General features: G+C 42.4%; 1 protein-coding gene across 1 annotated transcript in view; it reads right to left on the bottom strand.

Annotated features, from left to right (window-relative positions):
* The window catches only part of LOC121293103 (sodium- and chloride-dependent GABA transporter 1-like), a 194,330-nt gene extending 172,342 nt beyond the window's left edge, over positions 1 to 21,988 (bottom strand). The window contains exons 1-5 of the mRNA XM_041215738.1: positions 21,757 to 21,988; positions 20,061 to 20,192; positions 11,162 to 11,262; positions 8,908 to 9,017; positions 5,936 to 6,068 (exon numbers count right to left, since the gene is read on the bottom strand). Of these exons, the coding sequence (XP_041071672.1) occupies positions 5,936 to 6,068; positions 8,908 to 9,017; positions 11,162 to 11,262; positions 20,061 to 20,192; positions 21,757 to 21,988 (708 nt within the window). The remainder of the gene's footprint in view (positions 1 to 5,935; positions 6,069 to 8,907; positions 9,018 to 11,161; positions 11,263 to 20,060; positions 20,193 to 21,756) is intronic.
* Between the last annotated feature and the right edge of the window lie 2,160 nt (positions 21,989 to 24,148).

Below are 24,148 nucleotides of genomic sequence, written 5' to 3'. Positions count from 1 at the left end.
AAACAAGTGCATTGAAAACATAATTTATGTAATAACCTTTGACCTGGAAGCAGTACAGTAAGGAAAATTTTAGAATTCTTAAAAAATATCTGTGGAATCTGTAATGTTTTGCATCAGTTGTAAAGGGATCAATTATAATTTCCGTGACTAGGAACAAATACTGGTCCATGTGACCTGGTGACCCTGGACTTAGAAGCAGAACCAATAGGAAGGAAGTTAACATATGAAAGCCATGTGGCTGGCAGACAAAGAAGCTACTGCTGTAAAGAACAAAGGAAATCTGCAGCAGAGGTGTAGTAATCTGATATGTAATATACCTTTAAGCCAAGTGCTGTAATGTAAGATCACATGATCTTAATATCCAATAGCAGAGTAGTGCAGGCTACCTCTGTGAGAGAGTCTGGAGTTAGACACTGAAGAGTGAAGACAAAGTTTTGCATTGTGAGCACATAAGTGTTGCTGCTGAGTTTAGTCTGTAAATAAACAGCATGTGTTTATTCTAACAACGATGTTCTCTATCTCTGTACCAACTCGATCACTCTGAATCAAGCATGCAACCCAGACCCTTTAGCCCTATAGCCCCAACAAACCAAAGGCACTGGATCCAACAAACTAGCGACGAGAGTAAAGGCACGAAAAACCGCGAAAAAAGTGGGGAAGAATGAAGGAAATCATAAGAAGTGAAATTGGGCCACACCTTGCAAGGTAGTTGTATGTAACATAAATTTTTCCTTCTTGATCGTTGAAGTAATCCCCTCAGAATGTGGGGCAATTTGGAAGAATGGAGCCTTTTGACCCAACCTCGGATAACTGGTCTCACTGTGTTGAAAGCCTCGCGTTCTTATTCCAGGCAAATTACATTGTGGAGGAGGAGGAGAGGTACTTGATCTTTCTGTCCACGTGTGGGAGTAAGACATATGGACTAATTTGAAAACTGTTGGTACCCAATGCCCCAGACTTGAAAAGTTTTGATAACTTAGTGAACCTTGTAAAGAATCATTACCAGCCTAGGCTGCCGGTGACGATGCAACAATTTAAATTTAACTCAAGAATTAGAGCTGTAGGGGAGACAGTTACTTGTTGTGCAGCAAGTCTGAAGCAATTAACTGAATATTGTGAGTTCAGTACATCTATCAATGATGTGCTTAGAGATCATTTGGTGTGCGGTATAAACGAAAACGTGATTTAGAAGAGATTACTGGCTGAAACAAATTTAGATTTTCAGAAGGCATTGGAAATCGCTCTGGCAATGGAAGGTGCAGTGTGAGTCTCAGACGCCATATGAGGAGTGCAAAATGGCACCATCCTCCATGTTGGGCGGGAAGCCTCAACCAAAAAGAACGCAAAAGTGCCAAGCTTTACTCAGAAGTGGGAAACAGCCACCGCTAGCAGACAAATTAAAAGGGATAACTTAGCAACAAAAACATGGCATAATAGTAACAGAGATGGAAGCAGACAACTTTGTAATGAACCACAGTTTTAAAAGATGTATTTTTCTTCTGCTATTGATATGAACACCTTGTAAAGATTGAATCAGGCAGACTTGCAGACAAAAGTAAAAGCCCAGTGGGATAAACAGCATTGAAAAGCCTGAGGTAATAGATCCTGATATCTATTCATTAATAATTTAAAGGTAGGAAGAACAGAGTCTATCTATGTAACCATGGGAATGAATGAGAAGCCTATCAGAATGGAGGTGGATACTGGTGCAGCCACTATGGTGATCAGTGAGCATATTTTTAAATACCAGAATCATGGAAAACGTAAGCTGAATTTAGAAGAAACTGATGATAGATTACACGGGAGAAGACATACGGATGAACGGCGTGTGTAAAGTCACAGTACATTACAGAGCTCAAACAGTGAGCTTACCCTTAATGGTAGTAGCAGGCAAGAGGTCTAGTCTCCTCAAACAAAACTGGCTGAAAGAAATTAAACTGGAATGGACTGAAATCTTCCAGCTGTGAACTAATGGGCTTTCAGAGCTACTACAAAAATATGCCTCAATTTTCAAGAAAGAACTTGGAAAAATTGAAGGGCTACAACCAAAAGTTCATGTAGATCCAGAGGCAACACCAAGATTCACGAAGGCAAGACCAGTACCTTATGCAATGCGGGATAAGGTAGATGCTGAACTGGGCAGATTAGAAAAACTGGGAGTGATACAACAGTACAATTTTCAGAGTGGGCAGCTCCAATTGTACCTGTTCTCAAACCTGACTGAAGCATAGAATATGTGGGGACTATAAATTAACAGTTGATAAAGTGGCAAAATTGGATAGACATCCCGTACCTAAAATTGAAGATTTATACGCTAAATTGGCAGGTGGAATGGCTTACACAAAGTTAGATTTGAGCCACGCCTACCAACAATTAGAATTAGAGAAGGCATCCCGGACATTCGTCACCATAAATACACATAAGGGATTGTAGCAATACATCTGTTTACCTTTTGGTGTATCTTATGCTTGCGCCATATTCCAAAGAACCATGGAAAGTTTACTACAGAGATTGCCCCATGTTGTATTTTATTTGGATGACATTCTCATGACTGGACTCACTGAAAAGGAACATTTGATGAACTTGGAAGAAGTTCTGAAATGTTTTTCACAGGTGGGAGTGAGATTGAAAAAGGAAAAGTGCACATTCCAGGCAAAAGAGGTAACTTACCTAGGTCACAAGGTAGATTCACAAAGCCTACATCCAGTTGAAGAAAAAGTGAATACCATTAAAGAAGCACTGTTACAGCCCTGGGAATGACCAGGAAGACCATAGGTAAGAGTTCACGTCAACTATGTTGGATCTTTTATGGGAACAATGTTTCTACTTATTATAGATTCTCATTCAACATGGATGGACATATACGAAGTGAGGTCACCCACATCTTCAGTGACAATAGACAAACTACGACAAAGTTTCGCAGTTAATGGACTACCTGAAGTGCTAGTAACAGATAACAGAACAGTATTCACAAGTGTTGAATTTAACAAATTTACAAGACTCAACAATATTATTCATGTGAAAACATCTCCATACCACCCTTCTTCAAATGAACTCTCTGAGAGAGCAGTTCAGACCTTAAAATCTGGTATGAAGAAATTGTCTGGAGAGTCAATAGCGAATAAATTAGCACAACAATTTATTTTCCATTCGACCATCCCTCATTCGACAACAGGTGTCATACCAGCAGAATTGTTGATGAAGCGCCGTCTCTGATTAAGACTGAGCCTAATTATGCCAAACTTGGGGGGAATGGTAGAAAGATGGCAGCGAAGTCAGAAAATGGGACATGATTGTCACAGTTGGGACAGAGCATTTAATGTAAGAGAGAAAGTATTTGTGAAAAGTTTTAGAGAAGGACCGGTATGGTTGTTCAGTGAGATAAGTGCAGTAACCAGACCTCTTTCCTACCACGTGAAAGTCAAAGATCGAGTAATTGTAAGACATGTGGATCATATAAGAAAAGGACAAACCAAATACCCAGAAATGATTCCACAAGTGTTTGAGACTGAATCGTCATCCCCTGTTGAAAGAACTCAACTGAGTACAGATGTGTTTGAAGGGCTGAATGTACCTGAAAGAGTCGAAGAAACAGATTTACAGGTATCTACTGAAGAACCAGATGCTCAGACTCCAGTAAAGGAGGTTTCAAATCAAACTTCAGAAGCTGTCGAGTTGAGATGTTCTACATGCATAAGGAAACCCCCAGAGAGACTGACTGTAAATAATTGATATGTGAAAATAACTTGATATATTGAGAAATTTGTAAAAAGTATTTTTCAGTAAAGTGGGAGGGATGTAGTAATCTGTTATGTAATATACCTTTAAGACAAGTGTTGTAATGTAAGATCACATGATCTTAATACCCAATATCAGAGTAGCACAGGCTACCTCTGTGAGAGAGTCAGACACCGAAGAACGAAGATGGAGTTTTGAATTATGAACACATAAGTGTAGCTACTGGGTTTAGTTTGTAAATAAATAGCATGTGTTTATTCTAACAATGATCTCCTAATGTTCTCTGTCTCTGTATCAACTCATTCACCCCGAATCAAGCATGCATCCTGGATTCTTTAGTCCCTACAAACCACAGGGGACTGGATCCAACAAGAGGGGAGGACAGAGAAGGCACACGTGTGTAATACAGTTAAACAGGACAGAAAGCTGAAAACAGGGTTAGAGCAGAAATTGTGAATTGGACAATTTTATGGTGATGCCTCAGTTTTGCCAGCACTATACAGACCATTAATCAAGGTTAATTAAAGGAGTAAGATAAAAGAGTCTCTGGGGAATCTGTGTCATCAAGACTTTGTGAATCTAGCTAAGGAGATTCTGCAGGAGTGTGCTGTTGGGGTGACAACTGTCTCCTGGGGACTCAGATGAAATGAAGCTAGCATTGCTGGTGACTTGAGAACCAAATCCATCATTAGCGAGAGAAGTGAGAGATTGTGCACTCTAGAGGCTGATTTGGAAAGACTGTAAGATTGCACGTGTTGCGACATTTGAGTAGAGAGTAATATGAATGCTTGTAATATCATGAGATAGTCTTTGTTGTATTTACTATTCCAAGTGTAATTTATAGTTCGTATTGACTATAATTTGGATATGAATTCATGTTTAATCTATATAGATTCTGATTCAAGTATAAGTAAAAGGTACAAAAAATGGAATCATGTTGGTAATTTCATCATACAGGGGTCATTCTGTAAATGTAGTTATTTTGCTTCCCCCACAGGGATTGTAACAATTATTATAAAACATTACCATGCCCTGGAAGCTGGCCTTTAAACTTACCCCCCAAAAGGTTTCTGATTCCACAGGAGGCTTTGCCCAAGGCTCATGGTGGCACGGTTCTCACAGCCTGCAGGGACCCAGCTGTCTACACTAACTAATGAATGACAGGGAAACTTGATTTTGGAGCGGGCATTTAAATAGCGAACCCAAAACTGATTTAAAGTGAGCATTAGCCCGCCACGTTTTCCGACCCAATGAAAATGTCGGACACCTGGAATCAGAGGGGAAATTTTAAAATGTAGTCCCAAATGTCTCCCATTTTGTCTTCCTGACACGGTATTGCTCAACATCGGGAGATGAAAATTTAGCTCTATGTGTGTAAAATCAGGCTCGGTAAAGTCTGTTGCTTGGAGTAATGGGTCAGCTGTGAGTCCACATACTTCTGTTGAGAATGTGGCCAGATGTCATAATGGTGTGTGCACAACTAACACCCAGTGGAAGTATGCAGGGCAGCAGATCAGAGCATCATGCAATGCTGAATTGATGCCAGCGCTCTCACCTTGGAACTCCATGCTCCAGCTGTTGTCCTCGCATAATCCTGTGCAGCTGAACACATGTTCAGCAACATGAAGGAACTCTGCTCCCAACCACCATCACCACTGCTGCCAGTGCTATTTAAAGAGATCATTAACTACTTACATGTTAGTTCTGGTTGATTCCTTCTAACTGTTGGTACACTTCTACAAGTGTTTGGTATGTTTTATCAAATTTCAAGTTGGATTAGTCTACAGGGAATGGTGAAACAGGTGCTGAACATAAGAACAAAAGAAACAGGAGCAGGGGGAGGCCATTTGGCACTTTGAGCCTTATCATCAAGAATATCAAACTATCCGGGTGGGTTAATCACGCATTGTGATCTCTGCACCTGTTTTTCGGGGCTATCCATTTTAAACCCCTATGTTTTGACAAACAAGTAGAGTTGCAAGCCCTCCAGGATCAGCCTGCAGTCTCCTGGAATTAAAGGTTAATCACCCAGTCACTATTGTGAACAGTGCAGTACAAAAATTAGAGAAACATTCAAAAAAGTGTGTTGATTTTCAAAGACCAGCAAACCATTGACTGAACTTTACTATATGAGGACCATCTGGTTGTCTGTTGATTTTTATGAGGGAAAATAAGGCAGGAATATTTTTGGTCATACCCTTCCTGTCCACTCCACTCCTTTCCAGATTGAGAAATAGACCAACAACCACGCAAGGGCCAGAGTGCCAGCCAGAGGCCACCGTATACTCCCTGGCTCATCTAGACCACTGGTAATTTGGTGCATATTCCGTCTGAAAATATAGAAAAGTATATACTGTGACATAAATTTGTTATCTCAAAGCGATACAGAATCTTAATCTCCATCTATTCCCAATTTTTCATCCACAAATGGCTCTTTTCATCTTTCAACCCAACTGCATTAAGTTCTTCATATAATTTTTTCCCACTATTTAAGACAATACCTCTCACCTCTTGCCATCTGGACAAACAACTACTTCAATTTTTTTGGAATTGCATTTCTTAAACAGTTACTTGGAGTTGCATGAAAAAAGCCCATCCCCACCAGGTTGTCTTCCTCATAGGCCCACTCACATCTTCCCATTGTGATATATCTGTGATCCACAATTGGGTGTGTGGAGGCAGCATTAACATACACTGGATACTCCATTCCAAATCAAGATGATGATCCAGCAAGATAGGAATAATTGTTGTGAGCAGGAATACTCCTCCAGGCACTGCCTGCTGCAACCCAGAGATCATTTGGTAGGTTTGTATCAAATGTTCCCCACTCTTTAAGGGCTCCCTGGTGCAATTATGGTTAGTCTCATGTCAGGAGTAATTTTGACATAATAATGACTTACATCAGGTTTTGAGATGTGCTTACATATAAAAAATAATTAAATAAAACTTCATGCCAATAATGCTCATGCCATGCATTGAAGATTCCCAATTCATCAAGAGCTGGGGTCCAAACACTTTCCATAGGAAAGAATAAGAAAATTGAGGGGGAAGTCTCCCATGGTCATGTGCATTGAGTTAACCAATAGCAGCATTGTCAGTGAGCAGGTAGTTGGCTTGCTGCCTGCGTTTTCAGCTAGAAAATTCAGTGCAGCTTAGGGAATGCACAACTGAGAAAGTAAAGTGCAAGATACCTGGAAAATGAAAATGAGCAGTATGAAAATACTCCCTTGTTAATTTGTTGTTTTTTGGTGCATTACTGCTCATTGAAATGAGGCACATCTAAACAGTGAAATGGAAAAACAAGTATTAGCATCAAACACTCCCAGGTTAGGTGAAACATGGATTAGATGCAGAATAACATATATAACCTCTAAATTGTCTCAAAAATTTTAGCTTTATACCAAGCTCCAAAAATCATCCTCTTCTGCACCAGTGACTTTTCATTTTTTACATCAACCTTCCTAAGTGAGAGTACCACAGAGTGGCTGTTGGTGCTGATGTGAGAACAGTTTTGTGACATAAACTTGAACCCAGTAAGAGCATTTTGAACTTGTCCCAGACATATTTCACTTTGGCCCCCATGTTAGTCTAGGTTGGATCTGAGTCCATAATCAGCAGGTGAAAAACAATAGCATTCCAGCCCACTGAGCCATCAATCATGTTTTTGCTCCAGATGCACTCTGCTCTGAAAAATAAAACATCACTTTTGTGATTAAGGAAAAATTTACAGTGGGGGGTTCAGGATGGATTGGTGCAAAGGCTAGAGCATTTCAACTACAGCCACAAGTAAAGCAGGTAAATTATTTCAATTTGTGGGTAAACGTTCTACCTATCATGTCCAGGAGTCATACAAAATTGATTCCTCTGTCCTTCCCCCAGTGTTTTGGTGGCTCTGGGACAGATTGGTGCTTAAATATAGTTCTGAAACAGGTACCACGACATTCAAGTTTTTTTTCAATTTCCACTCCTCAGACCTGGCAGTCGGGGGTATAATTAAAGACAGGGCAGGGAAGTGTGTCTTTTGCCATATTTTCCATAAGTTGCTTAGTTTAACTGCTAGTCACAAAAGATACCTGTGAAGTCCAAGCAACTAGAGTTGTGTTGTTGGCAATGAAACCAGACAATTTTAAGCCAGGTTTGTGTGAGCTGTCACAAAATGTTATCTAGCATCAGTAAAAGAGGGAACCAAAGATTTTCTTTTTAAATTTGGTTTTTGCAGGTTACCTACCTGCATCCTAATGCTACAGCAAATCTCCAAAGCCTCTCTCTTAAATGAATCAAAGGCAGCTCTCCATATCAGGTAGAAATCACATTCCGCACCCTTTCAAGATATGTTTCAGTCAATGGAAGATCCTGGGCAGTGTGGGGCAGTGTGTCCAGCATGTATTCAGTGAATATCTTTTATGGACACCAAAGTCACCCCATCTAAAAAGTCAGTAAGGGACCATCTATAATCCTGACGGCTGCCCTACAGCAATTTAACACTGGAAGCAGTGTAAATTGTTTCAAGGTGAGGCTTCTGCCCCCTTCTCGGGAGCTGTTCACCAATCAGATGGCCAGTAGCTCTGTAGTCTGAGCAGTGCCATTGGGCAGTCCCACCCAGCCGAGGAGCCCAGATAAGCCTGGGGTTCGGGTTTTGGTAGGGAGTGTGTTTAGGAGGCTGGGTCTAGGGTAAAGCTGGTGAGGGAATACCTTTGTTGGTGGGGGGTTTCCTCCAGTGGGCCCAGGAGGTCTGCAAAGGAGGTTCCCAACCCCCTCTACCCACCTTTGCCTGACACCAGCCAGCTAAAGCTGCTGGGCTGCCCACATGGCATAGGTCTTTCCCCACTGTGGGTAAAATATCAGCAGGGGGGGGATGAGTCTTAGGTGGCCAATTAATGATAATTAATAGCCACTTAAGGGCCTCAATAGGCCCAAGTGTGGGTGGCCGCCCGATGCCTCCCCTGCCGTGTGAAATTTCAGACAAGACGGGGACGGGTGGGTAGGCAGCAAGAAGGATGCCTGCTGGATTTTATGTGTCCCCTCACCCTCAAAACCTTGGGGGGCTGCAAAATCCAACCCTATGTGTTTGGCAAGTCTTACATTTCACGTAACGACGCAGTTAATCAATAACTATTACTAATAGATTCAATTGTCCCCAATTCAACAGACAGAGTGAACATTACTTACTCCCAGAATTCTGTCACTGCGCTGGTCATGTTACCAGTATCAATCAGAGAGTAGTTAGTGAAACAAGTTTTTGTGTTCCATTCATTGTCACAGCTTTGCCAAGGAAGCTCCTAAAGAAGAAACACATATATCCTTCAATCAATGTACATCAAAGAAGCAAAATAAAATCCAACTTCTTTTCATTATTTACGGGTTCTCCTGGGTCACTGCATTGATCTCCAGTGTAACTTCAGATCTCAATCCTTGGTACCACCACCATTGATGATGCCCGGAATTATATCATTCAGAAGCACAAGGTCAACTTCCACATGTACACTGTACATATTAGGCCGAAACCTCTGAGAGGGGGATCACGCCAAACGTGCGCTGGGGATTCCCTCTCTGAACTTTACAGGTGAGGGTTTGCATGGGAATTGCCCAGAAGTGCACACTTCCTCTGGGCAGTTTCCCTGCCCTGAGAACCATCTGAAAATACGGTTCAAATCACCAACTTCGGATGGTTCTGCCAGGGTTACACAAATAGTTACTCAGAAAAAATTAGAAGAATTAGGATCTCTTCTAACTTTTAGGTAACTATTGTAAAGACACAGACTGCACCCCGCCCCCCCAACCCCACACTGGACTCCCCCCCACACCCCTGACTGTACCCCCGACCACCCCCTCCCTCCCGACTATTGCCCCCACACAGTATTCCCTGCCCCCTCCAACAACTCCCCATGGGTTTCCCCCTGACCCGACCCAACTCGACCCTCTGCCTGATCCAACCTGAACCACCATCATGCGGAATGATGCCATCACCAAACACATCTTCCCTTCACCCCCCCAGCAGCATTCTGTAGGCGCCGTTCCTTCCAGGACAACCTGGTCCACTCCTCCATCATCCCCTACACCTCAACCCCCTCCCACGGCGCCTTCCCATGCAACCGCAGAAGGTGCAACACCTGCCCCTTTTACTTCCCCCCTCCTCACTGTCCAAGGGCCCAAACACTCCTTTCAAGTGAAGCAGCACTTCACTTGCACTTCCCTCAATTTAGTGTACTCCATTTGCTGCTCCCAATGCGGTTTCCTCTACATTGGAGAGACCAAACTCAGACTGGGTGACCGCTTTACGGAATACCTTCTGTTTGTCCGCAAGCATGACCCAGACCTCCCATCGCTTGCCAGTTCAACACACCACCCTGCTCTCATGCCCACATGTCCATCCTTAGCCTGCTGCAATATTCCAGTGAAGCTCAAAGCAAACTGGAGGAACAGCACCTCATCTTCCGATTAGGCACTTTACAGCCTTCCGGACTTAACATTGAGTTCAACAGCTTCAGATTATGAACTCTCTCCCCCATCCTCACCCCCCTTCCGATTCCCCTTTTTCCAATAATTTATAATTTTTTAATTTTTTAAAAATATATTTTTCTTTTCCCACCTATTTCTATTATTTTTAAATTTGTTTCATCCATTGTTTTATCTCCACCTTTTAGCCTATTTTGATCCCTTCCCCCCACCCCACCCCCCACTAGGGCTCTGTATCTTGCTCGCCCTGCTTTCTACCCTTAATGTCACCATTAGCACATTCCTTAGCTAATATCACCACCATCAACACCCCTTTGTCCTTTTGTCTATGACATCTTTGGCAATCTCTTTGCCTCTACCTATCACTGGCCCCCTATCCAGCTCTATCTCTCCCACTCCCCTCAACCAGCTTATATTTCACCTCATTTCTATTTTTCCTTATTTCTGATGAAGAGTCATACCTGCAGAGATGTTGTCAGACCTGCTGAGTTTTTCCAGCTATTTTTGTTTTTATTCCCTTAGCTAGCCTGGGCTTTGCTGAGTAGTTGCAGTCTACAAAAAAAAGGGATGAGATTCCAGTATAGCTTCTTCCTGCCTCATTTGATTAGGTACCTGCAGCCACTGCAGGTATAGGACAAGACAGATATAGAAGTAAACTTCCTCCAGATACTCCACCAAATACTTCCAAATCAAATATATTACAGATTTTTGCAAAGAGTAAACTTTCTCCTGCACCATCAGCCAGTGTCAGGTCAAGAATAGCATGTGTTGGAAACATTATAAGGTTTTCTAAGAATGGACTGTTAAAAATGCTCCTAGCTTAGTTGTAGTAAAGGCTGATCTGGAGGAATTGTCAGCAATGTTTTTTTCTCCAAGGTTTCCAAGGATCTTCCATCACAGTTACAGAAAAGATCAGCACAGACCTATTGGAAAATACTGGTGAAGATACCAAAGTACTGGGACTCACTGATGTGAAAGAGCTGAAGAGGTAGTAGAGAGCCCAGGCTATGATCACAATGTAGTACGTGTTAAGCCAAAAGGACAAGATGACAGCAGCCATCCCAACTCCTGTCAGGAAAGAGAGTGCAGTTTATTGGAAAAAACATCTATATTCTATTGACATACCTGTCCAATGGCTTATTAAAAATGTTAAAAACACATACTCGATGATCACCATTCATTGTGGCTACAAAAGAATCTTCAAAGAAATAAAATGGAAGTGAATCATTGATCTGGAGCATTCAAGATTTCCAACTACACAATTTCCCCTCCAAACAACAACTGAATTTTGATGGACTTTTTTATGTAGCAACTAATGAGTCTTATGATTTTCCAAGTGCACGGTTCCACTTTGGAGCAGAATAATACATTATGTATTGCATCACTTTATAAACACTGTCTGGGAATTGCCTCTTCAAGATTCATAAAGAGAATACCCTTTAAACTACCTGAGGATACACATAAAATATTAAATTCAGCCATTGAGCCAAGTGCTGGAAAGACAATATTTCATAAAAACAGATAAAGCTGGAAATACTAAGCAGGTCAGGTAGAACCTGCAGAGAGAGAGACAGAGAGTTAATGTTTTAAGTCAATGATCCTTCATCAAAACTGGGAACAATTATAAATATATAGATTTTAAGCAAGTCAAGAAGAGGGTGATAAAAAGAACTAAAGGAAAAGTCTGTGATAGGGTTATGGACAGAATGTGTGTGATCTCTCTCAATATATTTTATATGGAAAAGAGGTATGTATTTTTTAACCTTGGAGTATGTATTCTAATTAAATAATTCAGCAGCAAGCTTTCCTGAGTTTTAAATAAAGAAGATTATTTATTCTCACACACTTATCCCAAATTAATGCAATGACACACATAGTCTCACATATGCACACATAAAGATTTGATACCGATAAAGATGGTGCACTTCTATAGACTATAGTTAACTCAGCCTTTGTTTTACAATTTCTAGGTTCCTGTGTGGCAGGCTGTGGTTTCTTGAAGGGATTTGATGATTTAAAGTTGAAATGAGGGTCTTATAAAGTGAAGAGTTCACAGCAGATTGTGAGGTTACTTGTAGTCAAATATCTAAGAGGTTGGTTATCATGGGAAGTTTGAAACTGGAACAGGTTATGTACTTTGACTGCTTGATAACTTGCAGCTAATTTCAGAGTTTGGTTCTCAGGCTGGCTGATGATTGATGATTCTGATGATCTCCTGGGTCCTAGGGTAATAAGGGCACATTGATTGAAACCAGTTTCAAACACATGACTACTGGGTTAACACTTCTGAAGCTCACATGGTCTTGTTTGAATGGGGGAGGCTATCATGATACAACAGGTAGTTGATAGTGGCCATTGAGATTCATTCTTCCCTTTTGTCCTGTATAAAGCATGGAGGCAGGTTGTCTGTAAACTTCATAGTGTTTATGAGTGGGCCCATCCTTAAGCAATGAGATGTGTGAATTCCACAGATTACTGGGAGGTACCCTCATCTATGTCCATATTTAATTAGGCATTTGATGGAGATGTGATGCTGTCTGCAACCCAAATGCCAAAAGTCACATGATTTGTAGCAGCCATCTTAACAGCTTGTTTATGTCCAATTTTTAAAAGTATTGATTGAATATGACATAATATGACATACATGTACAGGGCATGACAATAGAGTGATAGGTAGGATAAACAAAGGCAATTACAAGGGTATGAAGACAGAGTTGGCTAAAGTGAACTGGGAAAATAGGTTAAAAGGTAAGGCAGCGGAGATGCAGTCATTAAGGAGATATTTCATAACTATCAATAAAATTATACTCCATTGAGGAAGAAAGATTCTACCAAAAGGATGCACCATCTGTGGTAACTAAGGAAGTTAAGGATGGTATCAAATTGAAAGAAAAGACTTACAATACTGCGAAGATTAGTAGTACAGCAGAAGATTGGGAAAGTTTTAGAAACCAACAAAGGATGACTAAAAAATAATCGAGAGGGAGAAATTGGAGTATGAGAGAAAATTAGCAAGAAATATAAAAACAGATAGTAAAAGCTCTGATAAGTATATGAAAAGGAAAAGGGTAGCTGATGTGAGCATTGATTCTTTAGCAGGTGGGGCTGGGGAATTTATAATGGGAAATGAAGAAATGGCAGAGGTTTTGAACAAAATATTTTGGATCTGTCTTAGCAGTGGGAGACAAAAAAGGCACCCCAAGGATAGTTGAAACTCAAGAAATTAAAGGGAGTGAAGAACTTAGGACTATTAATTTCACTAGAGAAAAAGGTAATAGGAATACTAATAGGACTAAAGGCTGAAAGTCCTTTGGACCTGATGATCTGTATCCAAGGGTCTTAAAGGAAGTGATTGCACAGATAGTGGATGCATCGGTTGTAATCTCCCAAAATTGCCTAGATTGTGGAAAGGTTCCAATGGATTGGAAACTGCAAATGTAACAAGAGAGGAGGGAGACAGGAAGCAGATGCTGAATAATATGGGGAGGGGGGGAATGGTCGGCACAACCCCACACCCCCCTCCACCAACTCCTCTGGAAACCACGTCAGCATGAAGCCAACAAGCTCCTCGCTGAGCAGCCCTGCAGCAATAGAGCACTGCTGGGCTAATTCATGAGGGCTGGACGTCACACTCTCTGGAAGGAAGGCATCAGTGGCAGCTACCGGGACCAGGACCCCCAGAGCAGGTAAGTCCGGGAACTAGGACCAGGAGAGTTTGGGCGCATTAAGGGACAGGGCCAGTGGGAGGTTAAGGGTAGATTTAAGAGAGGTAGTGGGTAGGAAGGAAGGGGTTTCAGTCTAAGGACGACTACACCATGATCAGCAAAGTGCAGCCCCTGAAGAGTGACCCCCAAAATTCCTTTCCGCCCTCTAACCATTTTAGTTTAAAAATCAGGCTTCTTGTTCCCACCCTGCTACCCACATCAAATGTATTATGGTGTGGGCAGTGTATTATTTGGGTCAATAGCCTTGATAAATAGCCTAGTTGACTCTTAATTGTTCAATTAAAAGTGGTGGGCGGACTGCCAATTTTGGTGCCTACCCACCCCCGTTTTACATGCCCCCCTCCTCCCCTGGCCGCTGAAGGCCAGTTATTGGGAAAAAGGTAGGATCCATTAATAAAGAGGCAATAGCCAAAATTTAGAAAATCACAATACTGTTAGGCAGAGTCAGCATAGTTTTGTGAAAGTCAAATTGTGTTTGACAAACTTATTAGTGTTCTTTGAGGCTGTAACTAATAGGGTGGATAAAGGGGTACCAGTATATGTAGTGCCTTTGGAATTCCAAAAGGCATTCGATAAGGTATCACATAAAAGATTACAAGTTAAGAGCATATTGTGTTAGGGGTGATATATTAAATGGATAGAGGACTGGCTCACTAACAAGAAACGGAGGCTTCAATTTTTGTTCAGATGGAGACACTCTCTGTCGTAGCAAAAATGGTACTGAAGGCCCAAATCCGGAAGTCCCACCCTGAACCCGGCCCCCGCCATTTTCATATAGGAGGAAATGGAGGATAGATTGAATTTTAGACATCTGTGGCTCACGGCTGCAGCTGAACATCTTAAAATGCAGTTACATTCAGCCTGATCTGATTTTCACAAGGAGGGATTGGGAAATACAACTTACACTTTAACCTGGGAGAGGTTAGGTACCCTTTGAGAGACATGAAGTGCCTTTTGGGAGATTTCAACCGCCCTTTTGGGAGATTTCAACTGCCCTTTCGGGTTGTTAAATGTAGGCATAAATGTGCAGAAAAAGTGAATAAGCTCATTGGAACTGTCAAAGGGAGCTGTCAAGCTGTCAAGGAAGTTACATCTCCTGCCCTTTAAATATTTGAAAGAAACTGTCCACAGTGTTGAAAAAAGTAAGTGCTTGGTGTTACACTCTATCTGTTGACATAAGCCTGAGGGTTACCATTATAGGATTAGTGTTGCATGACTGATTTCACAATGGATCATTGTCACATTGGGTTGCCCTCAGTTCAAAATTTGACTGACAGCCCCAACTGCTTATAAAGTCTTTGAAGTGAGACTATGAAAACAAATGCTTGTTCTTATAAGGGATTGAAGGAATTTAAATGTGGTGAATGGGCCTTGTTTTATCAATTAGAACATTTTTTGTAAATAGTGAATAGTCAAAATAGACACTTAAGAACTTTATTTAATCTCAGTGTGGTTCGTGAGATCTGTCCATGGTGGATAGTGGGTGAATTGGCATGAAAGGTGTAAAGGCAAAGTGAGTGGGAAGCATGGGTTGGCATAAGTTGATATTAAATTGGCATAGGGGCTATAAAGAGCCATGGAAGTGAATGGAGGTGCATAGGTTGGCATTGAAGGGTATGAGGGATCATGGATGGTGGACGAAGAGACTTAGAGTGGCATTAGCGGGTATGAGGGATCATGGGGAATGGGTGGAGGGGCATAGGTTGTCATGGAGAGTATAACGGGGTCATAGGTGGATGGGTGGAGGAGCATAGGTTGGCCTGGATGGGGCATAGGGAGTGTGTGAGGGGTTGAGGGGGTGTGAGTGGTTAGTGCTGAAGGGCTGTTTTTTGGTTCATTCTTTTTTTCACAGTTGGGAAAAGTGCTGGACACCGAGGCTGGCTTTTCTCCCAGCTCGCTTCTATACCCAGCAGCTGCTGTGGCTGTCTACAAACTGTTTCGGGGGGCGTCGGGCACAATTCCCATAAAAGCCACCTGCCCCCCTCAGGATAAAAATACTTCCAGGACACTTATTCAGGAGTCAGATTCATGGAGCCAGGAATTTTCCCAACACTGCACACCTGATGTGAGACTGAAAATTCAGGCCAGAGAATCAGTATAAATGGGTCATTTCCAGGTTGCCAATTTGTAACTAGTGGAATGTCGTAGGGATAAGTGCTGGGGCCTTGAATATTTACAATCTATATTAATGACTTGGATGAAGAGACTGACTATTGCAATCAAACTTTCAGATGATTCACATATTCATAAAGTTCACTTTGTTAATAAACTCCCAACAGTGTCTCCCTGCCTTTGGCTCCTTGTTCTGATGAGTAGTGTTCATGTCACTCAGATGTGAAACCTTAGTCCCTGCACAAGATAAAGGCAGATGTCTCAGTCCAGGGCCTCTTCCCTTTTTGTGCAACCTTCCCAGCACACTGATGGTGTGCCTTCACTGTCACTGGTCGCATCAGTCATGCCTGCACTTTGATGGGGCTCATTATCACAGTGGCACAGAGTTCTGTCATTCTCTCTGTGTGCTCCCAGCACCTTTGGGTGCAGCTGGCCCCCATCTGATCAGCATCTGTGTCCGGTGACAGTGTGATCCTGAAATGTTCAGCTCATGAAGGATGCCATCTGATCGGGAAAAGTTAAAGTTTCCCCACTGTATCTCCATGATATGACCCTGTTCAGAGAGCTCAAATGAGGTGCCATCAGCCAGACAGGAGCCAGACATTCACAGATGCAATGTGAGGATCTATGGCATCATCCTCCTGCAATGTAGAGATTATAGGCATCTGATGTGTCTCCATGACAGGGGCATTATCACAGTGGGTATATGTGCTGCCATCAGCCAGACTAGAGCCAAGCATTCACAGATGCAATGTAAGGATCTATGGTGTCTCCTCAGTGAATGTTGTCATCATCCTTCATGAATCCTGCACCAAGAGGGCCTCCTGAGCATGCCTGCCTCATCTGGGCAACACAATGGTCCCATCGCCATCATCCTCACCTTTGAGAGCCTCCTCACCCTCTTCCCTATTGATGTCCTCCTCATCGGAGGAGATGTGCAGCTCCTCCAACTGCTCCTCAGCCAGCAGTTCTCCCCATTGCAGCACCAGATTGTGAAGGGTGCAGCAGCCAATGGTGATGCATGATACCCTCTGTGGACTGTATTGCGAGGCTCCACGAGACCGCTCCAGTCATCAGAACCTCATCTTCAGCATCCTGATGGTCTGCTCCACCAAGTTGCGAGTTGCAGCATGAGCCTCATTATACCTTCACTCTGCTGCAGTTTGAGGCCGGAACACGGGTGTCATCAGCCACATCCTCTGCTTGTCCTCAAGGAACCAACCCTGCAGCTTCTGCGGAGCCTGGAAGACGTCAGGGATCTGAGACTGACTGAGAATGCAGGAGTCATGGACACTCCCTGGGAACCGTATGTAGACCTGCAGGATGCATTTGTGGTGGTCGCACAGCAGCTGAGCATTCAACAAGCGGCAGCCCTTGAAGTTGAAGTAGTGGAACCACTTGAGTGCCACATGAGTGCAGTTGATGGCAACCTGCACCTGTGGGAAACCTGAGATCTGGGCAAATCCTGACTTTCCTGATCCTGGGCAAAATGCACAAAGTTGTGTGCCTTTGTGAAGATGGCATCCATGACCTCATGAATGCATTTATGCATGGAGGCTTGCAATATCCCACAAAGGGCACTTGTGGAGCCCTGTAAAGAACTACTGACATAAAAATTGAGCGCCACATTCACTTTAATGGCTCTGGCAGTAGCTGCCCTCCATGTCTCCATGGTTCCAAATCCTGCAGTAGGGGGAATATGTGAGCAACCAATTCACTAGACATACGCAGTCTTCGGTGACACTGGTTCTCAGTCATCTGCAGGAATGACAAGCGCTGTCTACAGATCCTGGGTCTAGATAGACGCTGACCAGCGACAGCTCAGTGTGGCTCTTCAGCAGGGTGTGCATGAGCCCCAACCGTCCCTTCTTCCTGAGGGTGTTGCTCCTCCCTCTGCCCAGCCAGGCGCCTCCATCATTCTCTTCTCCTTCATCTTCACTCTCTGTAAGCCTTGAGGCATACAGCTAGTTCACCAGGCTCCATATTCCTGATGTACTCCTCCTGCAGGATGAAAGAGAGAGATACGTGAGTTAGCATGCGTGTACTAAGAACCTCTCTTGGTTAAGTCTGAATGCCCCTTAATGCAGCCCAGAGAGTACTAGCTACCACTTGGATGGCCAGAGTTTAGTGTTCTGCATGGCTGCCTGAAACCCCACCCACCTCTGCCCCACTCCACCTGACCGATTGGCAGCAGCTTTGCCCATTGGACTGCATGCTGTACTCTCAGCTCAGGTGCAGATATTCTCCTAACCCACACTGCAAGATTGCACAGTTAGCTTGACCCATGGGAGAGACCGGTCCAAACCAGAATAATGATATTGCAAGGGGATGTGAGTGCCTCCAGCAGTGACTGTTCCATGGTCAGGTTTCACAAGGAGATTGTACAATGTGCCCAGTCGTCCAACTGTTCTGTAGTCCACTAAAACTCTCATTAGTTTGCAGTGTGTGCCTGAGGGGGGAAAGGCTCTGGAGCATTTGATGGCACTTTCATGCCTCTCTGTTGCTTGATTGGGCAGATAAACTAGAGGCCCGACTCCAAGCACATCAATGTGGCTGCACCTGAACTGTCTCAGCTCCGGAGGAATGGTCACTTTATACAAGGTTTCCCTAATGTGTGGCCACTTCCCTGACCCCCACCCCGCATGTGCTTGTGCGCTATCATCAACCGTAGTGCACCCCTTGCCCCCCACAATTCGCCTCAATCGCAGTGCAGCCCTTGCCCCGGCACCACACTGACAGCCAGCCAGTATAACATGACTTACCTCTGCCCTCGCCTGAATGTGCAGCACCTCAACCTTGAAGTCCAACAGGTGATCCTCATGAGTACTGTGCAACACTACTGTGCATTCACCTCCGAGTTCCTCTCGAAGTGCAGCTCGCCCGGTGCACACCTTATAAATGCTGTCGTGAAACACATCAGTGTGAAATTACGAATATGTGCTCGGATGATCCAACGTTGGGGGGATGATTCAGGTGAGCTGGCTTATAATGATATGCAGATGTATTACAATGAAGTTCCCGACATGTGGCAGCCGGAAATGCGGCCCACCATTGACAAGCAGAGTGGACGATTGCAAACTGGTTTCATGACGCTGTGAATCTGATTTTTGGCCTTCCTGCCATATTGTCTGCTTATGCCTGCCATGATGCCCAATGCCAGCGGGCATGGAAAATTCCACCCTAAGTGTCTGCAAAGAGCTATAGATAGGTTAGGTGAGTTAGGCAAAATTGGCAGATGAAGTTTAATGTGGGAAAATATAAAATTGTTCACTGAGATCCCTTCCTTTCACTGTGCTTCAATGCTCTATAGTCAACATGAAATTATTGCTAGCTGTATGATACTCTTTATTTCAAATATACTAAAAGGCTAGCAAAATTCTCTATACAGATTCTAAAGCATTGTCAAGGTCACATGTTGCATTGGTTAGACATAAGTAAACGTCCCTCACAATGATCCATCTAAGTACATTAACATCAATCTTAGAAGAACTCCACTACTGCTCCAATATGGCATTTCCATTTTTCTATGTGGTGTTAGAGTGAGAAATCATTGGCTCGTTTGTGATGTTGACCCACATTCACTACATTCTTGGCCTGTCCCAAAGTCATTTTACATAATTAGGTAGATTTTATGAACCCTTGCATGTGGCATACTGACAATGTGGTGAGACTGCAATTTTTCAACCTGCATTTGTGTGTTAAGGTACCTTACCACTTTTGAGGGCTTGGACAACATTCCGTGGGGACAGCTAGTGGACAGAGGTTTTCATTCCGTCGGTCCAAAGTAAACCTGATTATAGGTCTCAAAGGCAAAAGGACAACATCTCACCCAGACCCTCGGCCTAACTTTCCAAGTTACAGTGCTATTTCCATATTTATTCCTTATTTTGCTATGGTATAAACATTACCAATTCAGTGCCAGGACAAAAACTCCAATTCAAAACATTTTGGAAAAAATTACAATCCATGTAATAAATTTTGATACATTCTTCAATGCAAGTTCAAAATTTCAGAGCCAAATATACAAACCCTTAAACATAGGAGCTAGCTTCCAAACGCCAAGGCCTCCAATGGATGTGTACTGACCAAGAGCTGTTTCCAGCAGGAACAAAGGGATGCCAGCAAATATTAGCGTCAGAAAGTATGGGATCAAGAAGGCACCTGAAATATGATAAATAAAATGTTATTCCAACAAAATAAGGACTGAATTTCACAAACATATATCTATTTATATAACAAAATTATTTCTATCTATATGAACATATGATTTAAAATTGTTAGATTCTAATTTGCTTTCCATCTGGTTGGCATCTGGTGGTAATATAGGTCGAAGGTTTAGCGGGCAGAAATTAAATTTGCAAATCACATGCAAAAACTACAGAAGACCACGATCACACTTCCACACCAGCAGAAAGTTTAATTAAAAACGTTGAAGTAGCTGTAACTTTGAAAATTCAAGACCAAGCCAGCATTTTAACTAAATTCAAAGGCCCACTATAAGCCAAAGACTTGATTTATGAGCAATCCAGTCAGTGGCATCAGCTGCTGAGGCATTTAAGAAACACTTCTCTCTATGGAACTCTACAGGATATTGTCTAGTGTATATTTATCTACAAGTAAAAACCTTGAATATAGCTGTCACACCATAAATCTGTATATTAAAATTTTCTGTTGCAGACATCAAATGCCTCGCTTTTTCATTGGTTCAAATAAACAGGGGAACCACACTGATACATTGATTTGCGCCAATCAAGGGGAAAACAGGCTCTCTACTTTCAATCTCATCAGTGATTTCTTTTGCTAAAGTGGTTCCACAGACCATTTTAATTTCCAACCAAAATGAAAACGTTGGAGCCTGCCCCTCCCCTGGTCAGCCAACACATTACACGCATCCAGGTTCAGGTGTACTTGAATTTTCTGTACATTTTCATTACATTTTACATTACATTTTCTGGGTCACATGGTCCAGAGACACTCCATGATTTCAATATGAGAAGTGAAGGAGATTACCATTGTACGCTGAGGGAGAAGAGGAGGAAAAGTGCCAGTTTATACATAGTGGCCAGGGAGAAAAATGCAAGCTTGAGGTAATGTAAGAGAGGAAAGAATCATATTACATAAACCTGCTAATTGAGGGGAAAGAGGTGGGGCAAGTGTGAGCTGGAGGAAGGGTGAAGGGTGGCAGCATGATCTGAGGGAGGAGAGGAAGAATTGTGCCAATTGTAAACAAGGAGAAGGACACTGTCAAAATAAACTTTTGTGGGATGTGTATTCCAATATGACCTCAGGGAGAAAGATGAGGAGCGAGTGCTTTAATTTAGGAGGAAAGGAGAAGGGGTAATGCACAAATTTAAGAGGAGAATGAATGTGAGAACAGGACCAGAGTATTGCAAATGAGAAATGACATGAACTGAGGTGGGGTTGAGGGAAGAAGTGTGTCAATGTGAAATTGGATAATGAGGTGAACAGTACCAGCAGTAACTGGGTGGCAGGAGTGAGAATACCAGAGTTTACTAGAAAGGAATGGATGAAAATTGTGAGCTTCAACTGGGGGCAAGGGGTGAAGTCTGTAACATCAGTTGGTTGTAGCTTTTTAAGAATGACTTTCCAGCAGTACATTCTTTGTGAGTGTGTTCTCAAGGAAACATCATTACACTTTTTCATATGTTGGTCAATGCCCTACTTGTATAAATTATGTGCAGTAATGTTCAGTAGTGTGTCCTACCTCCACCATTTTTGCCACAGAGGTAAGGGAATCTCCAGACATTTCCAAGTCCAATGGCATATCCCACACAAGAAAGCAAGAAGTCAAATTTTCCTTTCCAGTTCCCCCTGTTTGGTAAGGTTTCACTTTTACCAGCCTGGCTATCTGATGGCTCTGCCATTTCTTCAGGCTGTGTCTCCTTCACGTTTGGGGGAAAGCTGATCTCCAGCAAAGCTTGTTCTGTCTCCCCCATCACTGCACACTTTCATCCACTTCACATGGAATGGTTTAAGACTTATGAACCCTCAGTGCAAATAAATCACAGTTCTTTGGTGGAACCAAATGTTTTGCCCTCAAGGTTTCACTTCACACTGCAAGTGCAAAATAAAGAAAGAATTCATACAAATGTAATTTCAGTTTTGTTTACATTTAGTGTGGGTGGGGGGAGGGGGGGTAAGAAAAATCATTTTCTCAAATAAGCTCAAACATATCGCTAACACTTCAGCCCCACAGGAGGATGGGTGAAACGCAATCTGGCCAGGCTCTAACAAGTGCTTTCCTCAAAGGAAGTGTCAAAAAATAACTGGTATGGAGGAAAACTGACATGAAGAGATTTCAAACCTGGCGCAACACATCAGACAATTCAACAGCATAGGGACTTCTGCACTGCCATACTATGGCAGGCTTTAGTTTAACTTGACAACCTTAACATTAGCAGAGACAGTATTGATAGCAGAAGGAAGCTGGATTAGCATCAGTAATAAATATAGTTATTAACCCATAGAGCCAACAGTGTGAGGAGGCTGGATCGCCAACAGACACAGCATTAACCTCAGGCCCAATTTTAACTCTGTAGGTAGTTGGAAATCTTGTCTTCAGTTGTGCCCTCGTTCAATCGGTGTAAGTAACTCCTTCCAGCCAGTTTAGAAAATAAAACCACTGGACTAAAAAATGGCCTTACAACCTGTCCAGTTCAGTCTTTCAAGCAAGTCCTCCTTTGAGATATGATATGCATATTATAAGTTTCTTCCCAATTCCAAATCTGCTTGTCTCTGCTTCCTGTATTATCTCCCAATGTCATAAATACTCTGAATTATAAAAACACAGAAGCAAACAGAAAAAAAAACAAAGGAACGAGTCATTGACCAGAATTTCTGATTTCAAAATAGGTTCTCAAAGCAAGGTTTCTTAATATATGATGGTATTCCTAAAAGGCTTGAGAATATCTTTGTTTTATGGCTATATTGCCAATTCATGGCATCTAACCAGGGAACAGTGCCCCTGTAGAACGGGCTGCTGGCTCCTGCAAAGGAAGAATTTGTTGAACTCCTTCAAGTGAGACTGGACTTGTTTCTGACAGAGATAGGTACTGCATAGAATTATCAAGACCAGAGTGATTGCCTGGAATGTCAGAGAGGAGCAATCCAGATGATTTTTCCCCAAAATTGGTTTTTATTAAAATCTTTTTTTTTGCCTCTCCCAAGATGGTTTCGGGTGGGAGGTTGGGTGGACCAGAGGATCTTTTCCTGTCTGTCATTGCTCGTATGTCTGTCTGTATGTTAGTAACTCACAGTTGGAGAATTCCTTTTTATCTTAAAGCAAATGTCACTGCTATCACTATATTTAATTGTCATTCCCCCTTCTACTGGATGTTGTTGACTGGAAAGACAAAAATAGCACATAGATGTGTCTCATTCGCCAGTTTTGCTAATGCTGTGCATTTGCTGCAGACTATCAAAGGGTTTGGTTTTACATCAAAGGCAGGATCCCATGAAATTCAAGGGCCACTTCAGAGTCTTATCTCACCTTAACAACTGATAGGACTAACTGGAGTTCCATGAGGAATTGCCTCCATACAACTCATCATTTAAGATTACTTTTGAGTGTTTTCTGAGAAGAAACAATTAGAACTTGTGAATTAATATCTGTAGTTTTAAGGTATTTTGCTATTTTAGTAACTTAGAAGTCTTTAGACTTCTGTATATTAGTTAACCTTCAAATAACTTCCAGTGATTACAAAAACACAAAAGCACAAGAATTAGGAGAGGGAACAGGCCAATCAACCCCTCGAGCTTAATAAGATCATGGCAGATCAGATTCTGGCCTCAGCTCCACTTTCCTGTCTGCCCCCATAACCTTTGATTCCCTTGCTGATCAAAAACTCTCTAACTCAACCTTGAATAAATTCAATCACTCAGCCTCCACTGCTCTTTGGGGAAAAGAATTCCACAGACTAATAACCCTCTGAGGGAAAAGAAAAGCTCTTTATCTCAGTGTTAAATGGGAGACCCCTAATTGTTAAACAGTGTCCTTTGGTTCTAGACTCCCCTACAAGGGGAAACACCACCCTGTCAAATCCCCTTAGGAACTTATATTTTTCAATAAGATCAGCTCTCATTCTTCTAAATTCCAA

This window comes from Carcharodon carcharias, chromosome 21, assembly GCF_017639515.1.
Source record: "Carcharodon carcharias isolate sCarCar2 chromosome 21, sCarCar2.pri, whole genome shotgun sequence".
NCBI lineage: Eukaryota > Metazoa > Chordata > Chondrichthyes > Lamniformes > Lamnidae > Carcharodon > Carcharodon carcharias.
Note: the sequence above shows the minus strand (reverse complement) of the source record. Positions and strands in the feature narration are given on the sequence as shown.